The 23160-nt window shown below is 37.0% G+C and overlaps 2 protein-coding genes and 43 non-coding genes across 45 annotated transcripts; 21 read left to right on the top strand and 24 right to left on the bottom strand.

The window, feature by feature from the left end:
* The first annotated feature begins 117 nt into the window (after positions 1–117).
* TRNAW-CCA (transfer RNA tryptophan (anticodon CCA)) lies at positions 118–189 on the top strand. The gene has a single exon. It is a non-coding gene; the product is annotated as a tRNA-Trp (tRNA).
* Positions 190–258: 69 nt separating this feature from the next.
* On the top strand, positions 259–365 carry LOC145308205 (U6 spliceosomal RNA). Its single transcript, XR_013876049.1, has one exon. It is a non-coding gene; the product is annotated as a U6 spliceosomal RNA (small nuclear RNA).
* Positions 366–458: 93 nt separating this feature from the next.
* On the bottom strand, positions 459–530 carry TRNAA-UGC (transfer RNA alanine (anticodon UGC)). The gene has a single exon. It is a non-coding gene; the product is annotated as a tRNA-Ala (tRNA).
* A 150-nt stretch (positions 531–680) lies between these two features.
* Positions 681–752, top strand: TRNAT-UGU (transfer RNA threonine (anticodon UGU)). The gene has a single exon. It is a non-coding gene; the product is annotated as a tRNA-Thr (tRNA).
* A 128-nt stretch (positions 753–880) lies between these two features.
* TRNAL-UAG (transfer RNA leucine (anticodon UAG)) lies at positions 881–960 on the top strand. Its single transcript has one exon. It is a non-coding gene; the product is annotated as a tRNA-Leu (tRNA).
* A 1012-nt stretch (positions 961–1972) lies between these two features.
* Positions 1973–2091, bottom strand: LOC145308605 (5S ribosomal RNA). Its single transcript, XR_013876427.1, has one exon. It is a non-coding gene; the product is annotated as a 5S ribosomal RNA (ribosomal RNA).
* A 635-nt stretch (positions 2092–2726) lies between these two features.
* On the top strand, positions 2727–2891 carry LOC145307939 (U1 spliceosomal RNA). Its single transcript, XR_013875782.1, has one exon. It is a non-coding gene; the product is annotated as a U1 spliceosomal RNA (small nuclear RNA).
* Positions 2892–3158: 267 nt separating this feature from the next.
* LOC145308031 (U2 spliceosomal RNA) lies at positions 3159–3350 on the top strand. Its single transcript, XR_013875865.1, has one exon. It is a non-coding gene; the product is annotated as a U2 spliceosomal RNA (small nuclear RNA).
* Positions 3351–3665: 315 nt separating this feature from the next.
* On the top strand, positions 3666–3783 carry LOC145308105 (U5 spliceosomal RNA). The gene has a single exon (XR_013875938.1). It is a non-coding gene; the product is annotated as a U5 spliceosomal RNA (small nuclear RNA).
* Positions 3784–4201: 418 nt separating this feature from the next.
* TRNAG-GCC (transfer RNA glycine (anticodon GCC)) lies at positions 4202–4272 on the top strand. Its single transcript has one exon. It is a non-coding gene; the product is annotated as a tRNA-Gly (tRNA).
* A 66-nt stretch (positions 4273–4338) lies between these two features.
* Positions 4339–4457, bottom strand: LOC145308535 (5S ribosomal RNA). Its single transcript, XR_013876361.1, has one exon. It is a non-coding gene; the product is annotated as a 5S ribosomal RNA (ribosomal RNA).
* Positions 4458–4544: 87 nt separating this feature from the next.
* LOC145308674 (5S ribosomal RNA) lies at positions 4545–4663 on the bottom strand. The gene has a single exon (XR_013876496.1). It is a non-coding gene; the product is annotated as a 5S ribosomal RNA (ribosomal RNA).
* Positions 4664–4827: 164 nt separating this feature from the next.
* Positions 4828–4900, bottom strand: TRNAA-AGC (transfer RNA alanine (anticodon AGC)). The gene has a single exon. It is a non-coding gene; the product is annotated as a tRNA-Ala (tRNA).
* A 90-nt stretch (positions 4901–4990) lies between these two features.
* On the bottom strand, positions 4991–5109 carry LOC145308451 (5S ribosomal RNA). The gene has a single exon (XR_013876283.1). It is a non-coding gene; the product is annotated as a 5S ribosomal RNA (ribosomal RNA).
* Positions 5110–5261: 152 nt separating this feature from the next.
* LOC145308379 (5S ribosomal RNA) lies at positions 5262–5380 on the bottom strand. The gene has a single exon (XR_013876214.1). It is a non-coding gene; the product is annotated as a 5S ribosomal RNA (ribosomal RNA).
* Positions 5381–6021: 641 nt separating this feature from the next.
* Positions 6022–6140, bottom strand: LOC145308285 (5S ribosomal RNA). Its single transcript, XR_013876126.1, has one exon. It is a non-coding gene; the product is annotated as a 5S ribosomal RNA (ribosomal RNA).
* A 200-nt stretch (positions 6141–6340) lies between these two features.
* TRNAE-UUC (transfer RNA glutamic acid (anticodon UUC)) lies at positions 6341–6413 on the top strand. The gene has a single exon. It is a non-coding gene; the product is annotated as a tRNA-Glu (tRNA).
* Positions 6414–6488: 75 nt separating this feature from the next.
* TRNAD-GUC (transfer RNA aspartic acid (anticodon GUC)) lies at positions 6489–6560 on the top strand. Its single transcript has one exon. It is a non-coding gene; the product is annotated as a tRNA-Asp (tRNA).
* Positions 6561–8628: 2068 nt separating this feature from the next.
* Positions 8629–10939, bottom strand: LOC145307035 (uncharacterized). The gene is made up of 2 exons (XM_080149374.1): positions 10336–10939; positions 8629–8852 (listed from the first exon to the last, which is right to left on the bottom strand). Exons 1-2 carry the CDS (start codon positions 10802–10804, stop codon positions 8629–8631), a joined length of 693 nt encoding a protein of 230 aa, XP_080005500.1. The 5' UTR covers positions 10805–10939.
* A 213-nt stretch (positions 10940–11152) lies between these two features.
* LOC145307122 (uncharacterized) lies at positions 11153–12272 on the bottom strand. Its single transcript, XM_080149474.1, has 2 exons — positions 12148–12272; positions 11153–11519 (listed from the first exon to the last, which is right to left on the bottom strand). Exons 1-2 carry the CDS (start codon positions 12270–12272, stop codon positions 11207–11209), a joined length of 438 nt encoding a protein of 145 aa, XP_080005600.1. The 3' UTR covers positions 11153–11206.
* A 173-nt stretch (positions 12273–12445) lies between these two features.
* Positions 12446–12518, bottom strand: TRNAA-AGC (transfer RNA alanine (anticodon AGC)). Its single transcript has one exon. It is a non-coding gene; the product is annotated as a tRNA-Ala (tRNA).
* Positions 12519–12608: 90 nt separating this feature from the next.
* Positions 12609–12727, bottom strand: LOC145307741 (5S ribosomal RNA). Its single transcript, XR_013875611.1, has one exon. It is a non-coding gene; the product is annotated as a 5S ribosomal RNA (ribosomal RNA).
* Positions 12728–12879: 152 nt separating this feature from the next.
* On the bottom strand, positions 12880–12998 carry LOC145307808 (5S ribosomal RNA). Its single transcript, XR_013875677.1, has one exon. It is a non-coding gene; the product is annotated as a 5S ribosomal RNA (ribosomal RNA).
* Positions 12999–13639: 641 nt separating this feature from the next.
* Positions 13640–13758, bottom strand: LOC145307732 (5S ribosomal RNA). The gene has a single exon (XR_013875602.1). It is a non-coding gene; the product is annotated as a 5S ribosomal RNA (ribosomal RNA).
* A 200-nt stretch (positions 13759–13958) lies between these two features.
* On the top strand, positions 13959–14031 carry TRNAE-UUC (transfer RNA glutamic acid (anticodon UUC)). Its single transcript has one exon. It is a non-coding gene; the product is annotated as a tRNA-Glu (tRNA).
* Positions 14032–14106: 75 nt separating this feature from the next.
* On the top strand, positions 14107–14178 carry TRNAD-GUC (transfer RNA aspartic acid (anticodon GUC)). Its single transcript has one exon. It is a non-coding gene; the product is annotated as a tRNA-Asp (tRNA).
* Positions 14179–14478: 300 nt separating this feature from the next.
* TRNAR-UCU (transfer RNA arginine (anticodon UCU)) lies at positions 14479–14551 on the top strand. The gene has a single exon. It is a non-coding gene; the product is annotated as a tRNA-Arg (tRNA).
* Positions 14552–14796: 245 nt separating this feature from the next.
* TRNAM-CAU (transfer RNA methionine (anticodon CAU)) lies at positions 14797–14869 on the bottom strand. The gene has a single exon. It is a non-coding gene; the product is annotated as a tRNA-Met (tRNA).
* Positions 14870–16027: 1158 nt separating this feature from the next.
* On the bottom strand, positions 16028–16146 carry LOC145307706 (5S ribosomal RNA). Its single transcript, XR_013875577.1, has one exon. It is a non-coding gene; the product is annotated as a 5S ribosomal RNA (ribosomal RNA).
* A 707-nt stretch (positions 16147–16853) lies between these two features.
* Positions 16854–17018, top strand: LOC145307961 (U1 spliceosomal RNA). Its single transcript, XR_013875803.1, has one exon. It is a non-coding gene; the product is annotated as a U1 spliceosomal RNA (small nuclear RNA).
* Positions 17019–17285: 267 nt separating this feature from the next.
* LOC145308029 (U2 spliceosomal RNA) lies at positions 17286–17477 on the top strand. The gene has a single exon (XR_013875863.1). It is a non-coding gene; the product is annotated as a U2 spliceosomal RNA (small nuclear RNA).
* A 329-nt stretch (positions 17478–17806) lies between these two features.
* LOC145308106 (U5 spliceosomal RNA) lies at positions 17807–17924 on the top strand. The gene has a single exon (XR_013875939.1). It is a non-coding gene; the product is annotated as a U5 spliceosomal RNA (small nuclear RNA).
* Positions 17925–18342: 418 nt separating this feature from the next.
* Positions 18343–18413, top strand: TRNAG-GCC (transfer RNA glycine (anticodon GCC)). The gene has a single exon. It is a non-coding gene; the product is annotated as a tRNA-Gly (tRNA).
* Positions 18414–18479: 66 nt separating this feature from the next.
* LOC145308536 (5S ribosomal RNA) lies at positions 18480–18598 on the bottom strand. Its single transcript, XR_013876362.1, has one exon. It is a non-coding gene; the product is annotated as a 5S ribosomal RNA (ribosomal RNA).
* Positions 18599–18685: 87 nt separating this feature from the next.
* Positions 18686–18804, bottom strand: LOC145308675 (5S ribosomal RNA). Its single transcript, XR_013876497.1, has one exon. It is a non-coding gene; the product is annotated as a 5S ribosomal RNA (ribosomal RNA).
* A 165-nt stretch (positions 18805–18969) lies between these two features.
* On the bottom strand, positions 18970–19042 carry TRNAA-AGC (transfer RNA alanine (anticodon AGC)). The gene has a single exon. It is a non-coding gene; the product is annotated as a tRNA-Ala (tRNA).
* Positions 19043–19132: 90 nt separating this feature from the next.
* On the bottom strand, positions 19133–19251 carry LOC145307742 (5S ribosomal RNA). Its single transcript, XR_013875612.1, has one exon. It is a non-coding gene; the product is annotated as a 5S ribosomal RNA (ribosomal RNA).
* Positions 19252–19403: 152 nt separating this feature from the next.
* On the bottom strand, positions 19404–19522 carry LOC145307825 (5S ribosomal RNA). Its single transcript, XR_013875694.1, has one exon. It is a non-coding gene; the product is annotated as a 5S ribosomal RNA (ribosomal RNA).
* A 152-nt stretch (positions 19523–19674) lies between these two features.
* On the bottom strand, positions 19675–19793 carry LOC145308380 (5S ribosomal RNA). Its single transcript, XR_013876215.1, has one exon. It is a non-coding gene; the product is annotated as a 5S ribosomal RNA (ribosomal RNA).
* Positions 19794–19993: 200 nt separating this feature from the next.
* Positions 19994–20066, top strand: TRNAE-UUC (transfer RNA glutamic acid (anticodon UUC)). Its single transcript has one exon. It is a non-coding gene; the product is annotated as a tRNA-Glu (tRNA).
* Positions 20067–20141: 75 nt separating this feature from the next.
* On the top strand, positions 20142–20213 carry TRNAD-GUC (transfer RNA aspartic acid (anticodon GUC)). Its single transcript has one exon. It is a non-coding gene; the product is annotated as a tRNA-Asp (tRNA).
* Positions 20214–20513: 300 nt separating this feature from the next.
* TRNAR-UCU (transfer RNA arginine (anticodon UCU)) lies at positions 20514–20586 on the top strand. Its single transcript has one exon. It is a non-coding gene; the product is annotated as a tRNA-Arg (tRNA).
* Positions 20587–20831: 245 nt separating this feature from the next.
* On the bottom strand, positions 20832–20904 carry TRNAM-CAU (transfer RNA methionine (anticodon CAU)). Its single transcript has one exon. It is a non-coding gene; the product is annotated as a tRNA-Met (tRNA).
* Positions 20905–22063: 1159 nt separating this feature from the next.
* Positions 22064–22182, bottom strand: LOC145308266 (5S ribosomal RNA). The gene has a single exon (XR_013876108.1). It is a non-coding gene; the product is annotated as a 5S ribosomal RNA (ribosomal RNA).
* A 709-nt stretch (positions 22183–22891) lies between these two features.
* LOC145307935 (U1 spliceosomal RNA) lies at positions 22892–23056 on the top strand. Its single transcript, XR_013875778.1, has one exon. It is a non-coding gene; the product is annotated as a U1 spliceosomal RNA (small nuclear RNA).
* The last annotated feature ends 104 nt before the right edge of the window (positions 23057–23160 follow it).

The following is a 23160-nucleotide window of genomic DNA, read 5'->3' on the forward strand; positions in this document are numbered from 1 at the left end:
CGAAAGCAGCGCCTTTTTTCTATTAATCGCTTGCATTGTATAGTGGATAGAAAAAAAGAAATAAAAGACTTTCCTTTAGTTTCGCATGAATTCAAAGTTGCAGCAATTCAAACATCTGACTCTGTGGCGCAACGGTAGCGCGTCTGACTCCAGATCAGAAGGCTGCGTGTTCAAATCACGTCAGGGTCAACAGAATTATTTTTGCAATTTGTGTAACAAATGCTGATCTTTATAGACAACTAAATTCTATTCTCAATTGTACTTGCTTTGGCAGTACATATACTAAAATTGGAACGATACAGAGAAGATTAGCATGGCCCCTGCGCAAGGATGACACGCAAAATCGTGAAGCGTTCCACATTTTTGTGTCCGCATAACCCCATACAAATATTTTCTCACTAAAGTACTCATTTTGAACAAAGGACAACTTCAAAGAAATAACAAAAATCATTGATAATTGGAGATGCCGGGGATCGAACCCGGGGCCTCATACATGCAAAGCATGCGCTCTACCACTGAGCTACATCCCCCTGTTGAATCCATTAGCTGACTAATACTCAACTGAATCCTTTAGCAATTTCAAAGTCTTTAACACAAGGTGCAAACCGGAATAGCTTAGCTTAGGTTAGGTTAGGCTAGGTTAGGCAGCTAGGTTTAAATTGTGCCACGTGAACAGGCAAGCCTCTATAGCTCAGTGGCAGAGCACTGGTCTTGTAAACCAGGGGTCGAGAGTTCAATCCTCTCTGGAGGCAGTTAATTTTGTGAAATCACTCACTGGAATAACAAATTTTTTTTAGGTCTTTGATGCTTTTACACAGTAAGGCTGAAAAAAAAAACTTAAGAAACAATTTTTGTTATTCGCACAACTGCTAGCACAACAGGCAGTTTGGCCGAGTGGTCTAAGGCGCTGGTTTTAGGCACCAGTCCGCAAGGGCGTGGGTTCGAATCCCACAGCTGTCACAAATTTATTTTAGTAAAAACTCGGTTACTATGAATTACAATTACAATTTAGTATCCTTCTGCCTTTCTAGATCAGATAAGATTCATCATTCTTGAGTGTACATACATAAACAATGAAATCAAAAGTTTCAAAGATTTTTACAAAACACATTCCATTGCAAAAAACGCGATCTTCGGTTTGTTTAAATGTCCATTTATTTAGCATTTTTCAAGAATGTCAAGCGTGGGAAAATTTTTAGAATGTGGGAACCATTTATTTTGATTTAAATGGTACATATGATTTTCATTTAAATTCATTTTTTGGACCCGTGAGAAAATTTTTTTAACGTGAGAACAATTTAATTTTTTATTGAATTTCATTTTTTGGAAGTGTGGGAAAAAACAGGAGAAAAAGTATATTTTAGTATAAAGAAATGTTCTATCAGTTTCAAACCTTTTTCATTCAATAGATCATACTGACTTTGGAAAAACTGTCAGACCGATTTTTGAAATTCAATCTGTGAAAAAAGATATTCAAGTTTTAATTTTTTGTTTTAAAAATATTATTTTACATGTATTGACGCCATCTTGGATTATGATAATTTTTTTTTGTTAGAAGATTTTTTTCTAAAATATTTTTAAAAAATTAACTTTTTACAATAAAAAAATCTTTGAACTTAAATTGACCAATAATTCAAAGATTTTTTCTCTTTGATTTGGAAGATTTTTTATGATTTTTATTTTTAATGTCAAATAAAAACACAACAGTGAAAAAATGAAAATTAAATGAAATAACGTCTTATGATTTTATTCAAGAAATTATTTGCTAACATCACCTTTTTGTTGCAATAGAATGTTATTTAAGCAAACAAAATTTAGCATAAATGCTAAATTTTGTTTGCCCAATGTTGATTAACTTCAGTGATCGGACGAGAACTGGTGCTTTCAACATGGTATGGCCGTAGACATTAATTGTGTGGGGTTTAGTTAGGTTTGGGCTAGGATTGTTTGGGTCAAAATTCCAAAAATGTTAAGTCTACGACACCAAGTATTCCCAGGCGGTCACCCATCCAAGTACTAACTTGGCCCAATGTTGCTTAACTTCAGTTATCGGACGAGAACTGGTGCTTTCAACATGGTATGGCCGTAGACATTTGATAAAGCATTTTCACATTGTAATGTGGATATTACCATACCATCCTTCTGTTTGGTTTGTTGCGTTGCAACCAGTGCTAACTCTTGGTAATCTTGTTATAACAAGTGACAGTTTGCATCATGTATTTGTCTAAACTGACCAAGCTAAATTTGCTTGATTCACATCACTAAGAGGTGTGTATAGATTCAGTGTTTGCAGTGTGAACTGTAATGCTATTTCTGTCAGAGCTGATGATAGCTCACTATTGGCAATTAGGATGCATCTGTAATACAAAGCAGAACGATGTCTGTCTGTCCTTTAAGATCTCGGTAACCACTGAACCGATTGGATTCTACTCTTCAGGGTATATACCTATTGGTCCTGCTGTGGTTTTAAGCTAACCTGTAAAGTAGCAATCACGTATATTATGTAGCCAATAATTTGGCCTCTAGGTGTCGCATTTGTTTCAATGGAAGACCTCCTACCGAAGGTTTCATCAACAAAGTATGTCACCAACTATTTGAAAAAGTATAAATATAGCATTTCTGAGGGGACACTTCAACTGAATCATGTTTTGTGTGAAGTCGTGGAGCTGGTCAGCAAAATATCTATAGTCTTTGTCACCCATACACTGAAATCGACTCTTTCCCTCATACTTACCTGGCGTAGAGGTTAACCATGATCACTAAGGTGGTTCCTCTAGGGTGAGGCTGTGCCATTGCACTCGGGCATGGCTGACCCCTACGATTACCCCAAATGTGGGTAACTCGAACGCACAATTTTTGGTAGTTGGGGACTGCGTTCGCGCATCCCCTAATAAATACAGAACAGACAACAGAATTAGAATGTGTAACTTAACCATCTAGTTCAAATTTTACTCATTAGGAGTTGCTAAAGTTTGTGTAGTTGGCCAGAAAAAGGCTTCTATCGAAGCCCAATTTAAAGTAAAGTCTTTGCTTTGAACTAGGCAGATTGACTATACTCTCTCTAACAATGATTAGGCAGCCTGCATGCTAATCTTTTGCCAGACAGTACAATAGTCAGGTTATGACTCTAAGGTAGCATACTGGAACTATTCTTCGGCATCGCTTCTCGGCCTTTTGGCTAAGATCAAAGTGTAGTATCTGTTCTTATCAGCTTAATATCTGATACGGGGACCATGTGTCCCCTTCGATATTAAACTCATTTTTGTTAGGGGATGAGGACTTGGAGCTTGCTCCAGCCTTATCACGGGTTGGTCTGGTATTGCAGTACCACCAGGATCGGCCCACTTGTCCCCACTTCTAAACTGGACCACTCAATACATTGTGTACAACCTGTATCAAGTTTGCACAAGTCAAAAAGCACAATGGCTCCACTTCCTTTATGTAGTTCAATGTTTTAATGCTAGGTGGTGCAAACCCCCAAAGTTGAATGTCATTTAATGGATAATTTTCCGCCTCAAGTTATTCTAGGGGCTTGTGTTTTTTTGGTGATTAAGCTGAACTTTGACACAATCTCTACATGTCTTTGCTGACAACTACATTAGATTGGTCAATGGAACAAGCCTAACAGCTGCCAAGGATATGGAGCTATTTGTGTTGTTTGAGCATGTCCAGGATCTACCTACAGCACGAATAAATCTTTCGCCTTTTACTAAAGATTTCCGTGTAAGTGGATCATATTGGAATTACATCCAATTTATCTGAAGGCTTTCCATGAGAGAGCCCACTTAAAGAATCATATTACAACAGGCATGTAGGGACAGGATGTCAGGATGTGTTTACCACAAAACCATTCATCTCCAACCAACCACTTCAAATTTTTAAAAATAAAACTGGCCAACCATGCTGACAAATAGCCTACGGTAGGAATGGCTAAAATTGCAGTTACCATTTGTCTAAACTGACCAAGCTATACTTGCTTGATTCACTTCACTAAAAGGTGTGTACAAGTGAACCAAGGATCACTCAGATATTGTCTTGCCGGGCTGAAGAAAGTCCTTACCTACTGCCAAAGTCTACTTACAGCAAGTCATATTCAGGTGTAAAGCTGTATCAATCTGTATTTGGGTTATAAATTGACAGATTTCTGAATAATGATTTTCAGCAAGGGGTTGGGTTATACGAATAGCCAAAGAGCATGCCAGCAACGTTGGTTCAGTGGTAGAATGCTCGCCTGCCACGCGGGCGGCCCGGGTTCGATTCCCGGACGTTGCAGCAATTATTTTCTACGTTAACACAACTTTTCTGTTTTCAGTGACAAGATAAGAAAGAAAGATGTAGAGTTTACGACACCAAGTATTCCCAGGCGGTCACCCATCCAAGTACTAACTTGGCCCAATGTTGCTTAACTTCAGTGATCGGACGAGAACTGGTGCTTTCAACATGGTATGGCCGTAGACATAAAGTGACAACATGATTTTCAAACTTGTGTGAGGTTTAGTTAGGTTTGGGCTAGGATTGGTTGGGTCAAAATTCCAAAAATATTGAACCTACGACACCAAGTATTCCCAGGCGGTCACCCATCCAAGTACTAACTTGGCCCAATGTTGTTTAACTTCAGTGATCAGACGAGAACTGGTGCTTTCAACATGGTATGGCCGTAGACATTTACTCTGAGGAAATGCTCTACTAACTTCTGGTTTATTAAATAACATTCTAATGCAACAAAAAGGTTTAAAGTTTTACTGGTTTAAATTTTCAGACTTTTGTTTTTCTTTGTGTGTTTATTTTTTTGTTTGGTGCTTGTGTAGTAGGGGGAAAAATGATACTTGGAGATGCGGGGTATCGATCCCCGTACCTCTCGCATGCTAAGCGAGCGCTCTACCATCTGAGCTACATCCCCTTGGGTTTCACCTTATGTTCTCAGTGATTAGAAATTTCTCTTGGACAAGAAAGAAAAAGAGACAAATTTGAAATATGGATAAAATGTTAGAGCCTACGACACCAAGTATTCCCAGGCGGTCACCCATCCAAGTACTAACTTGGCCCAATGTTGCTTAACTGCAGTGATCGGACGAGAACTGGTGCTTTCAACATGGTATGGCCGTAGACATATATCAACGGAAAATGTGGCGTGAATTAAATGCAAAATGCATTACGAAGAGAAAATGTGGCGTGAAATGAATGCAAAACGCTCAACAGTACAGGAATCTACGGACAAGGAAGAAAAAGAGACAAATTTTGAAATATGGATAAAATGTTAAAGCCTACGACACCAAGTATTCCCAGGCGGTCACCCATCCAAGTACTAGCTTGGCCCAATGTTGCTTAACTTCAGTGATCGGACGAGAACTGGTGCTTTCAACATGGTATGGCCGTAGACATTTATCAAAGGAAAATGTGGCATAAACTAAATGGAAAATGCATTACCAAGAGAAAATACGTACAGGTATCTACGGTAAATGATTCTAAGTTCTAGATTGGTTTCCAGTGATTAGTGAGTTCTCTTTAACCCTGAATAAAGATGTTTGTGACTGACTAAGATAGACACCCAACCCGAGCGGACTCGAGGTGATACACACCTCTTGTAGAAGTGAATCAAGCAATATTAGCTTGGTCGTTTTAGACAATGATGTAAAGTTACTTGGACAACCATATTATTTTGATATTTGTTGAAGGTCCGACCAGAAAAGTTAATTTTCATAAAATACAAGCACAAGGTAACTAAAATATTAATCCAAATAGGTATGTGTAGTACTGAAAGAATTCATTTTATCGAACAATAATAGTTGTCAACCCAAAACTCATGCCTCAACACGGAGAAAACAAAGCCTAACTGGGAACTAAATAGAGCTGCCATCTGGTGACAAAAACAGTAACTACATATTATATCATAGTTGTTGCATTGTATAAGGGCTTTAAGTGTAAAAAATAAACATAAGCAGTTGTCTCTTGCTGTGCTGGTTTACATTTTTCAGACTTTGGTATTTTTTTTCTCAACTTATAAAAAAGGATGAAAAGATTTGCCTACGACACCAAGTATTCCCAGGCGGTCACCCATCCAAGTACTAACTTGGCCCAATGTTGCTTAACTTCAGTGATCGGACGAGAACTGGTGCTTTCAACATGGTATGGCCGTAGACATTTAACTTTGGAAAATGTGACATATACTAAATGCAAAATGCTACAATACAGGAAAATTATGGAGGGATGATTTATTGTATACAACTCAGGTTGCACTTAACCAAAAATAAACAGAGAGAAAACCAAGCCTACCATGAACTAAAATGCTGCTGCCATCTGGTGAGACAATTTTGTTACTGTAATTTTTAATAAGCATGATGCCCGGGTAGCTCAGTCGGTAGAGCGTTAGGCTTTCAACCTAACGGTCCAGGGTTCGAGCCCCTGCTCGGGCGCTCTCATTTTTTGTTCAAGTCTCCAATCAGTGTGATACGTACGTAGAGACTAGAAAATAGCTGGTCAATAAGAATTCCTCGATAGTCTAGTGGTGAGGATCTCCGCCTGTCACGTGGAAGGCCCGGGTTCGATTCCCGGTCGGGGAGAGATAATTTTTCAACCTTGTGAAATTTCTTTTTTTTTCCGTTAAATATTTCAGCCGCTTATTTTCTTAATTTGACTACCTTTTACAATTTATCTTAAAATATTTTAAGGTGGTGTGAGTTCACAATTTTTGGGATTACCTTCTGCCAACATACAGAAATGGTTAGATGCTGGACCTTATTTATCGCCAATACATGTCCCTCCTGGTAAACCTAAACCAGTTAAAAATCCTGAAGTTATCGCATTAAAGGTTTTTACGTCAAAATGTAATTTTCATTCATCAAAGACGACATTTATTTTTTTCACAACGATCTACGGCATTTTATTAATCCTATTTTATAGATTGCTGGAGTGAATTATACATAACCTAAATTCTATTTTCTGTTATTTGTGATATTTTTTATTTTTTTTTTCTTATTTACACTATTCTTTTATTTTTTTTTTTTTTTTTTTTATATACATTTTGACGTATTATTTTCATTCTATAGGATTACAGTAAATCTGCTCCTTCTGAGTTTTGGGAGGCTTTCCCATTTCATCCTTTACCAAAAGTTGGGGAGCCAAATACACAGATTGATGTTGATGCTTTTGAGAATGAATTTTTAGAGTTAAAACATCGTTTGGATGATTTGCAGGTTTTTAACATGGAGCAAACTTTATTGGACATGCGTTATGGGGCAGAGTCTCTAGTCGACATAAATAAACTTCATGAATTAGACGACAAGAATAGCCGTAGTGTGTTACATTCCGAGGTTGGTCGCGCCTACACTGATCAATTGGTCACAATGATCAAAAAAGGATTTGTTGCTGGTCCCTTCCCCGAACCGCCAATTGAAAACCTAAGAATAAACAGTCTATTTGCAGTAAATCAAGCGGATAAATACAGACCTATTTTAAACTTGTCAAAGCCTGAAGGGAATGCTTATAACGAAGCAATTATTCCACATAAAATACGAAAAGTCTCTATGTCCACTGCTCGACAAGTAGCAAATACCATCTACAATATGGGCCCAAACTCGGTTTTGTCAAAAGTTGATCACGTTTCAGCTTACAAGTTAGTTCCTGTTCATCCTGATCATTATTTTCTGCAAGGTTTCCGCTGGTTAGGCATGATTTTTATTGAAGTCAGATTAATTTTTGGAAGTATTTCCAGTGTTCCTAAATATGATAACTTTCATGATATGTTCAGTGATTTGGTAAGGATAAAATCTAATACTGATCTCCAAACTGTGCACAGAACTCTAGATGACCAAATTCATATTAATTCTTCCATTGAAGCAAGTGAATCCTTCATAAATACCTACCTAGAAATGGCTAAAAGAATAAATTTACCATTAGCGGACACCAATGGTGATGATAAAGCTTTTTTGTATCGTACTGAAGGAACAATACTGGGTGTTTATTTCGATACAAAAACAATGACCTGGACTTATAATGAACGTAAACGTTTGACACACATGAAAGTTCTACAAGATGTTCTCAATTCTCCCAGTGTCACTCTAAATCAATTCCAAAAAGTCGCCGGTGTAATTAACACCTTGGTTTTGTTGTGCCCACCTCTGAAATATTTTAGGACACCTTTAATTGAACAACTTTCTGAAGCTTATGAATCTTCTCCTCAAGTTTTAAGTGCTTCTTCTGAAGTCATGTTACATTTTTGGTTACATGTTTTTCATGACTTGAAGTTTGGTTTTCCTATACCAAAAACTATGCCCCATCCACCTTTGAAAGCTATCACTTTCATTACTGATGCAGCTGGTTTTCCTGACCCTGAACGTGTTCCATCCTTTGATGTTGGTGTTGGTGCAGTTGGATATTATCAACCTCTACAATCGATTTTTTATGTTGGTCAAGCTTTATGGCCTCCTGCCTTCGTTTGTTCTTCTGACATTAAACAAAAATTGTTTGGACGAAAAACCACTTTACTTGAAGCTATAGGTTTGTTACTACCTATTTGCCATAGATTTCAACAAGTAAAAAACCACCATGTGATATTGCTTGTAGATAATCTTCCCACTGTCTGGGCTTTCAAGAAAGGTCGTTCAAAAACTGATGTATATTCAAGTGTTATTATATCAGCTCTACAATTTTTGTTAGGCTATGTTTGGTTACATCAGAAATATTAGTTTCGTCTTCATATTGATATTGAATATCTTCAATTTCACTGTAAACATCGGCAATTGAAGGTGTATTATCAATTTGGTTATTTTTAACGGAATGAGAAGATTCTAGAATTTGTTTCTCCTTTGCAACTTTTAAAGCATTCGTCAAAGTTTCTTGTGAAAGAATAGGACCTAAAATTAAAATCTATAAGATTTAACTCAAAAAAAAAATACTTTTTTTAAAAATAACTAAACCAATATTATTAAAAATATATCATAGAAGAAAAACATAAATAAGCAACCATGAGATTATAATTTCTACACAAACCTACTACCTACCTATTATGTAGGTTATAATTTTTTAAAAACTTAAACATTAAAAAATACCGCAACCAAGAGATTTTAACTTTTAGACAAAAATCCTACTACCTATTAAATAGGTTCAAAATCAATAAATGTTAAAATTCTTAAATATCCAACCAATCAAATTTAGTCCACTAAATTAATAGAATTAGCACTAATATTAATTAAATCTTATAGATAAAATCCTTGAGAAATAAAATTATTGAAAATAAAATATAGCTTCATTTAAGATTTGTCATAAAATTAAAATTGTAAAATTATTTACTAATATTGCTGTAAACTCGTTTAAGAACTCTATTTTGGGCAATACCATGTAAACGAGTGTATCTACGGACTGTATCACTTTTCCATCTGCATGTATCTTTAATATCTTCTACAGAAAAAATTTGAGGGTTTGAAGCCATAAAGCTAGGAAGGGCAGCACGAAAACTATGACAGGTATAATTGCAATTGAGGTTTGGAAAAAATGGTTTTAAATAGAGTTTCAAATAATGATTCATTTTGGAAGTAGAAAAATAATCTCCATTATCCATCACAAAGGCAGCATCAGAATTTTTACCCCTTCCCAGTTTTCGACAAGCTTTGTACAAAATATCCAAGTTGAAAATGGGACAGTAGTTTTGATCAGAATATTTGTAAATATCCACTACTGTACCTTGGGGATTTTCGCTACATTTTGGTACTGCGTAAAAAATACTGTAATGTGTGGCAGAAATGAATTTGATTTTTCCCCAAGTAATACAACGAATCAAATCAATGGCTGAATTGTTTTGTAACAATTCCCCCATACGGGAGGCAGTCCAGAAGGCTAGAAGGGATACAGTCCAGATCAAAATTTTGTTGAATTCCACTAAATCTGAGACAAAAATTGCATGTCCCCAAACTTGTAAAACTTCATAAGAAAAAACATTTCGTACTAGACCAGGTAAGTTGAGACAATTTTGCCAATTTTCAATGCCTTGAAGGGTCATCCCAAGATGAAAATCACTAAATTGAGATGTGTTGCATTTATTTCCTTTATGCAACATTTTAACATGGGATAAATAAGATCTTATTGATTCAATCTTCAATTTTCTCCAGTGAGCAAGATATAAAACAAATTTAATCAAAATTGGCGCCGATGCTGGTAAAGTAAAACTAGATCCTATATGTGCATTGAAACAAAAAAATGCTTCCCATCCGGATCTATAGGATTTCCAAGAATTTGTAGCCAAAGCTAACGAAAAAAACTTCTGTAGGTATGCAGGACATTGTGGCATATACGTGTTAAATAAACTAAAATTGCACCCATACTTAGAAAACATGTAAGTACCTGTTGGTATGTTTTCCGATGGTTCAGTCATCTCTCTGCCAGAATGTACAGGAATATTCGGAAATCTACGCACATTACCAGAGGCTCTCTTTGTTTCTTGTAAGAAAACTCTAACTTCATCATATGTGCAATCCTTCAAGACTCGAAACTTAAACATCAATAATCTGAATCCATCTATAAGAGCCTTTTTGTATTGCTCACGGAGTATGGGTGTGTCAGAAAAAGTTACAGCTCCACACGGATATAAATCGGTAAGCTCAGAACAATGAGGAGGCATCTTATAAGATATAACAGGCAGTTGTAGAACCAACATTGAACTAACATCACTTGACGCCAATCTGACGTCATCATTTAAATAATTTGACGTAGCGGGAACTGCCCGAACCGAAATAACAAAGCCATTATTTCTATTTGAGGGAACTAACAGCTCAAATCTGTAAGATAAAGAGTTTTCAGGTTTCAATAACATTTGTAAAGCTTTGTCTCTACTTTGCGTTTGAGTTTCATCATTGTTCTTAAATTCTACTTTAAAGCCAGCGGCTTTTTCATTGAAACTATGCCATTCGGAATACAGGCAATTTTCCTATATGCATATATAAGTTTTAATGGGTTTTTGATTAAACAAAAACGAAAACTTTCAATAAATTTAATGCATTAATAAAAGAAAAGAAAATCTTAAAGGATTCAATAATTAAAATATCAAATCTAAAGAAAAACGATTTTAAGAACCATTGTGCGTGGCCTATGTTTAGTAAAAATAAAATAAAAGGTAACGAATGAATCAACCAAAAAAATAAATATGATTTAGTTAAATTTAAATAAAACAAAATAATATACTATCAACTTATTCGAATTTTATTGCATTTAATATTTAAAGTTTGTTTTGAAAAACCTTTTCACCATTAAAACTTAAACATCCCTGAAAAACGATTTCTCCTGGTTCTACCAGTAATTCAGATTTTAAGGTTTGAAGAGAATCAAGATTCAACAGTTTGTTGAGATTAAAAGGAATTCTTATTCTTTCTGGACCGTCGACTGCTACACGGAAAATTCCGTTCGGCGAACCTTCAGAATTAAGTCGCATACAAATAGCAACAGTTCTCTTTTCACGTTTTCTTCCATCAACATGATGAGAAGGCTTGTAAGTCTCATACTCATCCATGCACTTGCGCATCCCATCAAATCTAAAATAGAATTTTAGATTAAATGCGAGACAAATACGAGATAAAACTAAAGAATTTTTAATTCTATAAAATTAAAAATCTATTCAAGCATATTTATAGTAATAACCAATAAATTTTGGTTTAATAAGAAAAATTCAAATTGGATCACAGTTTTAGCTACAAGAATTAAGGTAAAATAATATTAAAACCAAAAAAAAAATTATATAAGTTAAATCATAAAACTTTGAAATTACTAGAGTTTTAGAGAAGGGGAAAATTATTTATTTTTAGGAGAAATTATGAAATAATATTTATTGGGAGGGAAAAGTGATTATAACATTCAATGAACAAGGAAAATATCTCAAAATTAAAATAAAGTCATTAAATTTAAATCTTATTATTAAAAGGGATAATAAAACTGGTCCAATTGATTAATCTTCTATCATTTATAAATTAACTAATCACATTTATCAGTTTTTAAAGAAAATCGATTTCATTTCATTATTTTGTGATAAATGGTCAATTAAATTCAATTAAAAATATTTAAAACATATTCAATTATAAAGAAAATGATATGAATTAAATATTTCAACAAAGTATCTATCTAATTTTCAATAGTCTTATAGCTAAATAATATCAAAATACTTACAACGCTGTCTCCTCATGTTCAGCCTCTTTACGTCCAGATCGCCGCGTTCCATCAAAACCTCCTGATCCTCCAGCACCCCCGCCACCCCCAGGACCACCCCCAGGTCCACCACCCAAACCAGACATCTTTTAAAATAAAACTCTTGGAAATGCTCTACTAACTTCTGGTTTATTAAATAACATTCTAATGCAACAAAAAAGGTTTAAAGTTTTACTGGTTTAAATTTTCAGACTTTTGTTTTTCTTTGTGTGTTTATTTTTTTGTTTGGTGCTTGTGTAGTAGGGGGAAAAATGATACTTGGAGATGCGGGGTATCGATCCCCGTACCTCTCGCATGCTAAGCGAGCGCTCTACCATCTGAGCTACATCCCCTTGGGTTTCACCTTATGTTCTCAGTGATTAGAAATTTCTCTTGGACAAGAAAGAAAAAGAGACAAATTTGAAATATGGATAAAATGTTAGAGCCTACGACACCAAGTATTCCCAGGCGGTCACCCATCCAAGTACTAACTTGGCCCAATGTTGCTTAACTACAGTGATCGGACGAGAACTGGTGCTTTCAACATGGTATGGCTGTAGACATATATCAACGGAAAATGTGGCGTAAATTAAATGCAAAATGCATTACGAAGAGAAAATGTGGCGTGAAATGAATGCAAAACGCTCAACAGTACAGGAATCTACGGACAAGGAAGAAAAAGAGACAAATTTTGAAATATGGATAAAATGTTAAAGCCTACGACACCAAGTATTCCCAGGCGGTCACCCATCCAAGTACTAGCTTGGCCCAATGTTGCTTAACTTCAGTGATCGGTCAAGAACTGGTGCTTTCAACATGGTATGGCCGTAGACATTTATCAAAGGAAAGTGTGGCATAAACTAAATGGAAAATGCATTACCAAGAGAAAATACGTACAGGTATCTACGGTAAACGATTCTAAGTTCTAGATTGGTTTCCAGTGATTAGTGAGTTCTCTTTAACCCTGAATAAAGATGTTTGTGACTGACTAAGACAAACACCCAACCCGAGCGGACTCAAGGTGATACACACCTCTTGTAGAAGTGAATCAAGCAATATTAGCTTGGTCGTTTTAGACAATGATGTAAAGTTACTTGGACAACCATATTATTTTGATATTTGTTGAAGGTCCGACCAGAAAAGTTAATTTTCATAAAATACAAGCACAAGGTAACTAAAATATTAATCCAAATAGGTATGTGTAGTACTGAAAGATTTCATTTTATCGAACAATAATAGTTGTCAACCCAAAACTCATGCCTCAACACGGAGAAAACTAAGCCTAACTGGGAACTAAATAGAGCTGCCATCTGGTGACAAAAACAGTAACTACATATTATATCATAGTGGTTGCATTGTATAAGGGCTTTAAGTGTAAAAAATAAACATAAGCAGTTGTCTCTTGCTGTGCTGGTTTACATTTTTCACACTTTGGTATTTTTTTTCTCAACTTATAAAAAAGGATGAAAAGATTTGCCTACGACACCAAGTATTCCCAGGCGGTCACCCATCCAAGTACTAACTTGGCCCAATGTTGCTTAACTTCAGTGATCGGACGAGAGCTGGTGCTTTCAACATGGTATGGCCGTAGACATTTAACTTTGGAAAATGTGACATATGCTAAATGCAAAATGCTACAATACAGGAAAATTATGGAGGGATGATTTATTCTATACAACTCAGGTTGCACTTAACCAAAAATAAACAGAGAGAAAACCAAGCCTACCATGAACTAAAATGCTGCTGCCATCTGGTGAGACAATTTTGTTACTGTAATTTTTAATAAGCATGATGCCCGGGTAGCTCAGTCGGTAGAGCGTTAGGCTTTCAACCTAACGGTCCAGGGTTCGAGCCCCTGCTCGGGCGCTCTCATTTTTTGTTCAAGTCTCCAATCAGTGTGATACGTACGTAGAGACTAGAAAATAGCTGGTCAATAAGAATTCCTCGATAGTCTAGTGGTGAGGATCTCCGCCTGTCACGTGGAAGGCCCGGGTTCGATTCCCGGTCGGGGAGAGATAATTTTTCAACCTTGTGAAATTTCTTTTTTTTTCCGTTAAATATTTCCGCCACTGCAAACTGTTCAATTTGGTAAAAGTATTAGCTGGCCCGTAGGGGGATCGAACCCGTGACCTTCGCGTTATTAGCACGACGCTCTAACCAACTGAGCTAACAGGCCTGATTGAGATGATATGTATAAGTATTAGCACAATGCAAAAACTACATGCTTTTTTTCTTCTCTACTTGATTTTCTTTTTCTTGCCTTCCATAATGTTTTATGTCAACAAATGCTACTATTTTCTTTTCTCTTACCAAGTCCCATTAGCGCAGAGGATAGCGCGTTGGACTTCTAATCCAAAGGTCCTGGGTTCGATCCCCAGATGGGATGCTAACATTGCATTTTGGCTAACCTTTTTGGGTTATCAAAACATGGAATTTCTTAATCCGTGAACACTATATTAGCAGTCAGGATGGCCGTGTGGTCTAAGGCGCCAGACTCAAGGACAACTTCCTTGCTCTCTGATAGATAGTGGTTGTGAGAATTCTGGTCCGCGATGAGGGCGTGGGTTTGAATCCCATTTCTGACAAAACTATTTTTTCAAAACACAACCAGGAGATGAAAAGGTGTTTGCCTGCCCCCGGTGAGGCTCGAACTCACGGCCTTCAGATTATGAGACTGACGCGCTGCCTACTGCGCTACGGAGGCTTGTTGGCAGTACAGGATTACTACTCTTTTTGAATGTACAAAATGAAATGAGATGAAAATGCGTCAGCCAGGAATCGAACCCGGGTCAACTGCTTGGAAGGCAGCTATGCTCACCACTATACCACTGACGCTTTTATTACAATATTATTATGTACGCCAAAGTGAAAACCACAAATACATATTTGCCTAGTAACTAGCACACTTAAAGAAAAGCAGAGGGCCATAAAGCTGTTTACTCTATGTAACAAGTTTCCGTGGTGTATAAATCCAAAGTTTCAAAGATTTTTACAAAACACATTCCATTGCAAAAACGCGATCTTTGGTTTGTTTAAATGTCCATTTATTTAGCATTTTTCAAGAATGTCAAGCGTGGGAAAATTTTTAGAATGTGGGAACCATTTATTTTGATTTAAATGGTACATATGATTTTCATTTAAATTCATTTTTTGGACCCGTGAGAAAATTTTTTTAACGTGAGAACAATTTAATTTTTTATTGAATTTCATTTTTTGGAAGTGTGGGAAAAAACAGGAGAAAAAATATATTTTAGTATAAAGAAATGTTCTATCAGTTTCAAACCTTTTTCATTCAATAGATCATACTGACTTTGGAAAAACTGTCAGACCGATTTTTGAAATTCAATCTGTGAAAAAAGATATTCAAGTTTTAATTTTTTGTTTTAAAAATATTATTTTACATGTATTGACGCCATCTTGGATTATGATAATTTTTTTTTGTTAGAAGATTTTTTTCTAAAATATTTTTAAAAAATTAACTTTTTACAATAAAAAAATCTTTGAACTTAAATTGACCAATAATTCAAAGATTTTTTCTCTTTGATTTGGAAGATTTTTTATGATTTTTATTTTTAATGTCAAATAAAAACACAACAGTGAAAAAATGAAAATTAAATGAAATAACGTTTTATGATTTTATTCAAGAAATTATTTGCTAACATCACCTTTTTGTTGCAATAGAATGTTATTTAAGCAAACAAAATTTAGCATAAATGCTAAATTTTGTTTGCCCAATGTTGATTAACTTCAGTGATCGGACGAGAACTGGTGCTTTCAACATGGTATGGCCGTAGACATTAATTGTGTGGGGTTTAGTTAGGTTTGGGCTAGGGTTGTTTGGGTCAAAATTCCAAAAATGTTAAGTCTACGACACCAAGTATTCCCAGGAGGTCACCCATCCAAGTACTAACTTGGCCCAATGTTGCTTAACTTCAGTGATCGGACGAGAACTGGTGCTTTCAACATGGTATGGCCGTAGACATTTGATAAAGCATTTTCACATTGTAATGTGGATATTACCATACCATCCTTCTGTTTGGTTTGTTGCGTTGCAACCCGTGCTAACTCTTGGTAATCTTGTTATAACATGTGACAGTTTGCTTCTTGTATTTGTCTAAACTGACCAAGCTAAATTTGCTTGATTCACTTCACTAAGAGGTGTGTATAGATCCGGTGGTTGCAGTGTGAACTGTAATGCTATTTCTGTCAGAGCTGATGATAGCTCACTACTGGCAATTAGGATGCATCTGTAATACAAAGCAGAACGATGTCTGTCTGTCCCTTAAGATCTCGGTAACCACTGAACCGATTGGATTCTACTCTTCAGGGTATATACCTATTGGTCCTGCGGTGGTTTTAAGCTATTTTCTTGGGGGGTGGGACACCCCCAACCCTCCCAAAAACAAAAAAATCCCCCCCCCCTAAAGCCACTAGTAACCTGTAAAGTAGCAATCATGTATATTATGTAGCCAATAATTTGGCCTCTAGGTGTCGCATTTGTTTCAATGGAAAACCTCCTACCGAAGGTTTCATCAACAAAGTATGTCACCAACTATTTGAAAAAGTATAAATATAGTATTTCTGAGGGGACACTTCAACTGAATCATGTTTTGTGTGAAGTCGTGGAGCTGGTCAGCAAATTATCTATAGTCTTTGTCACCCATACACTGAAATCGACTCTTTCTCTCATACTTACCTGGCGTGGAGGTTAACCATGATCACTAAGGTGGTTCCTCTAGGGTGAGGCTGTGCCATTTCACTCGGGCATGGCTGACCCCTACGATTACCCCAAATGTGGGTAACTCGAACGCACAATTTTTGGTAGTTGGGGACTGCGTTTGCGCATCCCCTAATAAATACAGAACAGACAACAGAATTAGAATGTGTAACTTAACCATCTAGTTCAAATTTCACTCATTAGGAGTTGCTAAAGTTTGTGTAGTTGGCCAGAAAAAGGCTTCTATCGAAGCCCAATTTAAAGTAAAGTCTTTGCTTTGAACTAGGCAGATTGACTATACTCTCTCTAACAATGAATAGGCCGCCTGCATGCTAATCTTTTGCCAGACAGTACAATAGTCAGGTTATGACTCTAAGGTAGCATACTGGAACTATTCTTCGGCATCGCTTCTCGGCCTTTTGGCTAAGATCAAAGTGTAGTATCTGTTCTTATCAGCTTAATATCTGATACGGGGACCAAGTGTCCCCTTCGATATTAAACTCATTTTTGTTAGGGGATGAGGACTTGGAGCTTGCTCCAGCCTTATCACGGGTTGGCCTGGTATTGCAGTACCACCAGGATCGGCCCACTTGTCCCCACTTCTAAACTGGACCACTCAATACATTGTGTACAACCTGTATCAAGTTTGCACAAGTCAAAAAGCATGCTGCCAAAAGCACAATGGCTCCACTTCCTTCATGTAGTTCAATGTTTTAATGCTAGGTGGTGCAAACCCCTAAAGTTGAATGTCATTTAATGGATAATTTTCCGCCTCAAGTTATTCTAGGGGCTTGTGTTTTTTTGGTGAATAAGCTGAACTTTGACACAATCTCTACATGTCTTTGCTGACAACTACATTAGATTGGTCAATGGAACAAGCCTAACAGCTGCCAAGGATATGGAGCTATTTGTGTTGTTTGAGCATGTCCAGGATCTACCTACAGCACGAATAAATCTTTCGCCTTTTACTAAAGATTTCCGTGTAAGTGGATCATATTGGAATTACATCCAATTTATCTGAAGGCTTTCCATGAGAGAGCCCACTTAAAGAATCATATTACAACAGGCATGTAGGGACAGGATGTCAGGATGTGTTTACCACAAAACCATTCATCTCCAACCAACCACTTCAAATTTGTAAAAATAAAACTGGCCAACCATGCTGACAAATAGCCTACGGTAGGAATGGCTAAAATTGCAGTTACCATTTGTCTAAACTGACCAAGCTATACTTGCTTGATTCATTTCACTAAAAGGTGTGTACAAGTGAACCAAGGATCACTCAGATATTGTCTTGCCGGGCTGAAGAAAGTCCTTACCTACTGCCAAAGTCTACTTACAGCAAGTCATATTCAGGTGTAAAGCTATATCAATCTGTATTTGGGTTATAAATTGACAGATTTCTGAATAATGATTTTCAGCAAGGGGTTGGGTTCTACCAATAGCCAAAGAGCATACCAGCAACGTTGGTTCAGTGGTAGAATGCTCGCCTGCCACGCGAGCGGCCCGGGTTCGATTCCCGGACGTTGCAGCAATTATTTTCTACGTTAACACAACTTTTCTGTTTTCAGTGACAAGATAAGAAAGAAAGATGTAGAGTTTACGACACCAAGTATTCCCAGGCGGTCACCCATCCAAGTACTAACTTGGCCCAATGTTGCTTAACTTCAGTGATCGGACGAGAACTGGTGCTTTCAACATGGTATGGCCGTAGACATAAAGTGGCAACATGATTTTCAAACTTGTGTGAGGTTTAGTTAGGTTTGGGCTAGGATTGGTTGGGTCAAAATTCCAAAAATATTGAACCTACGACACCAAGTATTCCCAGGCGGTCACCCATCCAAGTACTAACTTGGCCCAATGTTGTTTAACTTCAGTGATCAGACGAGAACTGGTGCTTTCAACATGGTATGGCCGTAGACATTTACTCTGAGGAAATGCTCTACTAACTTCTGGTTTATTAAATAACATTCTAATGCAACAAAAAAGGTTTAAAGTTTTACTGGTTTAAATTTTCAGACTTTTGTTTTTCTTTGTGTGTTTATTTTTTTGTTTGGTGCTTGTGTAGTAGGGGGAAAAATGATACTTGGAGATGCGGGGTATCGATCCCCGTACCTCTCGCATGCTAAGCGAGCGCTCTACCATCTGAGCTACATCCCCTTGGGTTTCACCTTATGTTCTCAGTGATTAGAAATTTCTCTTGGACAAGAAAGAAAAAGAGACAAATTTGAAATATGGATAAAATGTTAGAGCCTACGACACCAAGTATTCCCAGGCGGTCACCCATCCAAGTACTAACTTGGCCCAATGTTGCTTAACTACAGTGATCGGACGAGAACTGGTGCTTTCAACATGGTATGGCTGTAGACATATATCAACGGAAAATGTGGCGTAAATTAAATGCAAAATGCATTACGAAGAGAAAATGTGGCGTGAAATGAATGCAAAACGCTCAACAGTACAGGAATCTACGGACAAGGAAGAAAAAGAGACAAATTTTGAAATATGGATAAAATGTTAAAGCCTACGACACCAAGTATTCCCAGGCGGTCACCCATCCAAGTACTAGCTTGGCCCAATGTTGCTTAACTTCAGTGATCGGTCAAGAACTGGTGCTTTCAACATGGTATGGCTGTAGACATATATCAACGGAAAATGTGGCGTGAATTAAATGCAAAATGCATTACGAAGAGAAAATGTGGCGTGAAATGAATGCAAAACGCTCAACAGTACAGGAATCTACGGACAAGGAAGAAAAAGAGACAAATTTTGAAATATGGATAAAATGTTAAAGCCTACGACACCAAGTATTCCCAGGCGGTCACCCATCCAAGTACTAGCTTGGCCCAATGTTGCTTAACTTCAGTGATCGGACGAGAACTGGTGCTTTCAACATGGTATGGCCGTAGACATTTAACTTTGGAAAATGTGACATATACTAAATGCAAAATGCTACAATACAGGAAAATTATGGAGGGATGATTTATTGTATACAACTCAGGTTGCACTTAACCAAAAATAAACAGAGAGAAAACCAAGCCTACCATGAACTAAAATGCTGCTGCCATCTGGTGAGACAATTTTGTTACTGTAATTTTTAATAAGCATGATGCCCGGGTAGCTCAGTCGGTAGAGCGTTAGGCTTTCAACCTAACGGTCCAGGGTTCGAGCCCCTGCTCGGGCGCTCTCATTTTTTGTTCAAGTCTCCAATCAGTGTGATACGTACGTAGAGACTAGAAAATAGCTGGTCAATAAGAATTCCTCGATAGTCTAGTGGTGAGGATCTCCGCCTGTCACGTGGAAGGCCCGGGTTCGATTCCCGGTCGGGGAGAGATAATTTTTCAACCTTGTGAAATTTCTTTTTTTTTCCGTTAAATATTTCCGCCACTGCAAACTGTTCAATTTGGTAAAAGTATTAGCTGGCCCGTAGGGGGATCGAACCCGTGACCTTCGCGTTATTAGCACGACGCTCTAACCAACTGAGCTAACAGGCCTGATTGAGATGATATGTATAAGTATTAGCACAATGCAAAAACTACATGCTTTTTTTCTTCTCTACTTGATTTTCTTTTTCTTGCCTTCCATAATGTTTTATGTCAACAAATGCTACTATTTTCTTTTCTCTTACCAAGTCCCATTAGCGCAGAGGATAGCGCGTTGGACTTCTAATCCAAAGGTCCTGGGTTCGATCCCCAGATGGGATGCTAACATTGCATTTTGGCTAACCTTTTTGGGTTATCAAAACATGGAATTTCTTAATCCGTGAACACTATATTAGCAGTCAGGATGGCCGTGTGGTCTAAGGCGCCAGACTCAAGGACAACTTCCTTGCTCTCTGATAGATAGTGGTTGTGAGAATTCTGGTCCGCGATGAGGGCGTGGGTTTGAATCCCACTTCTGACAAAACTATTTTTTCAAAACACAACCAGGAGATGAAAAGGTGTTTGCCTGCCCCCGGTGAGGCTCGAACTCACGGCCTTCAGATTATGAGACTGACGCGCTGCCTACTGCGCTACGGAGGCTTGTTGGCAGTACAGGATTACTACTCTTTTTGAATGTACAAAATGAAATGAGATGAAAATGCGTCAGCCAGGAATCGAACCCGGGTCAACTGCTTGGAAGGCAGCTATGCTCACCACTATACCACTGACGCTTTTATTACAATATTATTATGTACGCCAAAGTGAAAACCACAAATACATATTTGCCTAGTAACTAGCACACTTAAAGAAAAGCAGAGGGCCATAAAGCTGTTTACTCTATGTAACAAGTTTCCGTGGTGTATAAATCCAAAGTTTCAAAGATTTTTACAAAACACATTCCATTGCAAAAAACGCGATCTTTGGTTTGTTTAAATGTCCATTTATTTAGCATTTTTCAAGAATGTCAAGCGTGGGAAAATTTTTAGAATGTGGGAACCATTTATTTTGATTTAAATGGTACATATGATTTTCATTTAAATTCATTTTTTGGACCCGTGAGAAAATTTTTTTAACGTGAGAACAATTTAATTTTTTATTGAATTTCATTTTTTGGAAGTGTGGGAAAAAACAGGAGAAAAAATATATTTTAGTATAAAGAAATGTTCTATCAGTTTCAAACCTTTTTCATTCAATAGATCATACTGACTTTGGAAAAACTGTCAGACCGATTTTTGAAATTCAATCTGTGAAAAAAGATATTCAAGTTTTAATTTTTTGTTTTAAAAATATTATTTTACATGTATTGACGCCATCTTGGATTATGATAATTTTTTTTTGTTAGAAGATTTTTTTCTAAAATATTTTTAAAAAATTAACTTTTTACAATAAAAAAATCTTTGAACTTAAATTGACCAATAATTCAAAGATTTTTTCTCTTTGATTTGGAAGATTTTTTATGATTTTTATTTTTAATGTCAAATAAAAACACAACAGTGAAAAAATGAAAATTAAATGAAATAACGTTTTATGATTTTATTCAAGAAATTATTTGCTAACATCACCTTTTTGTTGCAATAGAATGTTATTTAAGCAAACAAAATTTAGCATAAATGCTAAATTTTGTTTGCCCAATGTTGATTAACTTCAGTGATCGGACGAGAACTGGTGCTTTCAACATGGTATGGCCGTAGACATTAATTGTGTGGGGTTTAGTTAGGTTTGGGCTAGGGTTGTTTGGGTCAAAATTCCAAAAATGTTAAGTCTACGACACCAAGTATTCCCAGGAGGTCACCCATCCAAGTACTAACTTGGCCCAATGTTGCTTAACTTCAGTGATCGGACGAGAACTGGTGCTTTCAACATGGTATGGCCGTAGACATTTGATAAAGCATTTTCACATTGTAATGTGGATATTACCATACCATCCTTCTGTTTGGTTTGTTGCGTTGCAACCAGTGCTAACTCTTGGTAATCTTGTTATAACATGTGACAGTTTGCTTCTTGTATTTGTCTAAACTGACCAAGCTAAATTTGCTTGATTCACTTCACTAAGAGGTGTGTATATATCCGGTGGTTGCAGTGTGAACTGTAATGCTATTTCTGTCAGAGCTGATGATAGCTCACTACTGGCAATTAGGATGCATCTGTAATACAAAGCAGAACGATGTCTATCTGTCCCTTAAGATCTCGGTAACCACTGAACCGATTGGATTCTACTCTTCAGGGTATATACCTATTGGTCCTGCGGTGGTTTTAAGCTATTTTCTTGGGGGGTGGGACACCCCCAACCCTCCCAAAAACAAAAAAATCCCCCCCCCCCCTAAAGCCACTAGTAACCTGTAAAGTAGCAATCATGTATATTATGTAGCCAATAATTTGGCCTCTAGGTGTCGCATTTGTTTCAATGGAAAACCTCCTACCGAAGGTTTCATCAACAAAGTATGTCACCAACTATTTGAAAAAGTATAAATATAGCATTTCTGAGGGGACACTTCAACTGAATCATGTTTTGTGTGAAGTCGTGGAGCTGGTCAGCAAAATATCTATAGTCTTTGTCACCCATACACTGAAATCGACTCTTTCTCTCATACTTACCTGGCGTGGAGGTTAACCATGATCACTAAGGTGGTTCCTCTAGGGTGAGGCTGTGCCATTGCACTCGGGCATGGCTGACCCCTACGATTACCCCAAATGTGGGTAACTCGAACGCACAATTTTTGGTAGTTGGGGACTGCGTTCGCGCATCCCCTAATAAATACAGAACAGACAACAGAATTAGAATGTGTAACTTAACCATCTAGTTCAAATTTCACTCATTAGGAGTTGCTAAAGTTTGTGTAGTTGGCCAGAAAAAGG

The sequence above is a fragment of the Acartia tonsa genome, chromosome 15 (assembly GCF_053477335.1).
Source record: "Acartia tonsa isolate MP-2025a chromosome 15, ASM5347733v1, whole genome shotgun sequence".
NCBI lineage: Eukaryota > Metazoa > Arthropoda > Copepoda > Calanoida > Acartiidae > Acartia > Acartia tonsa.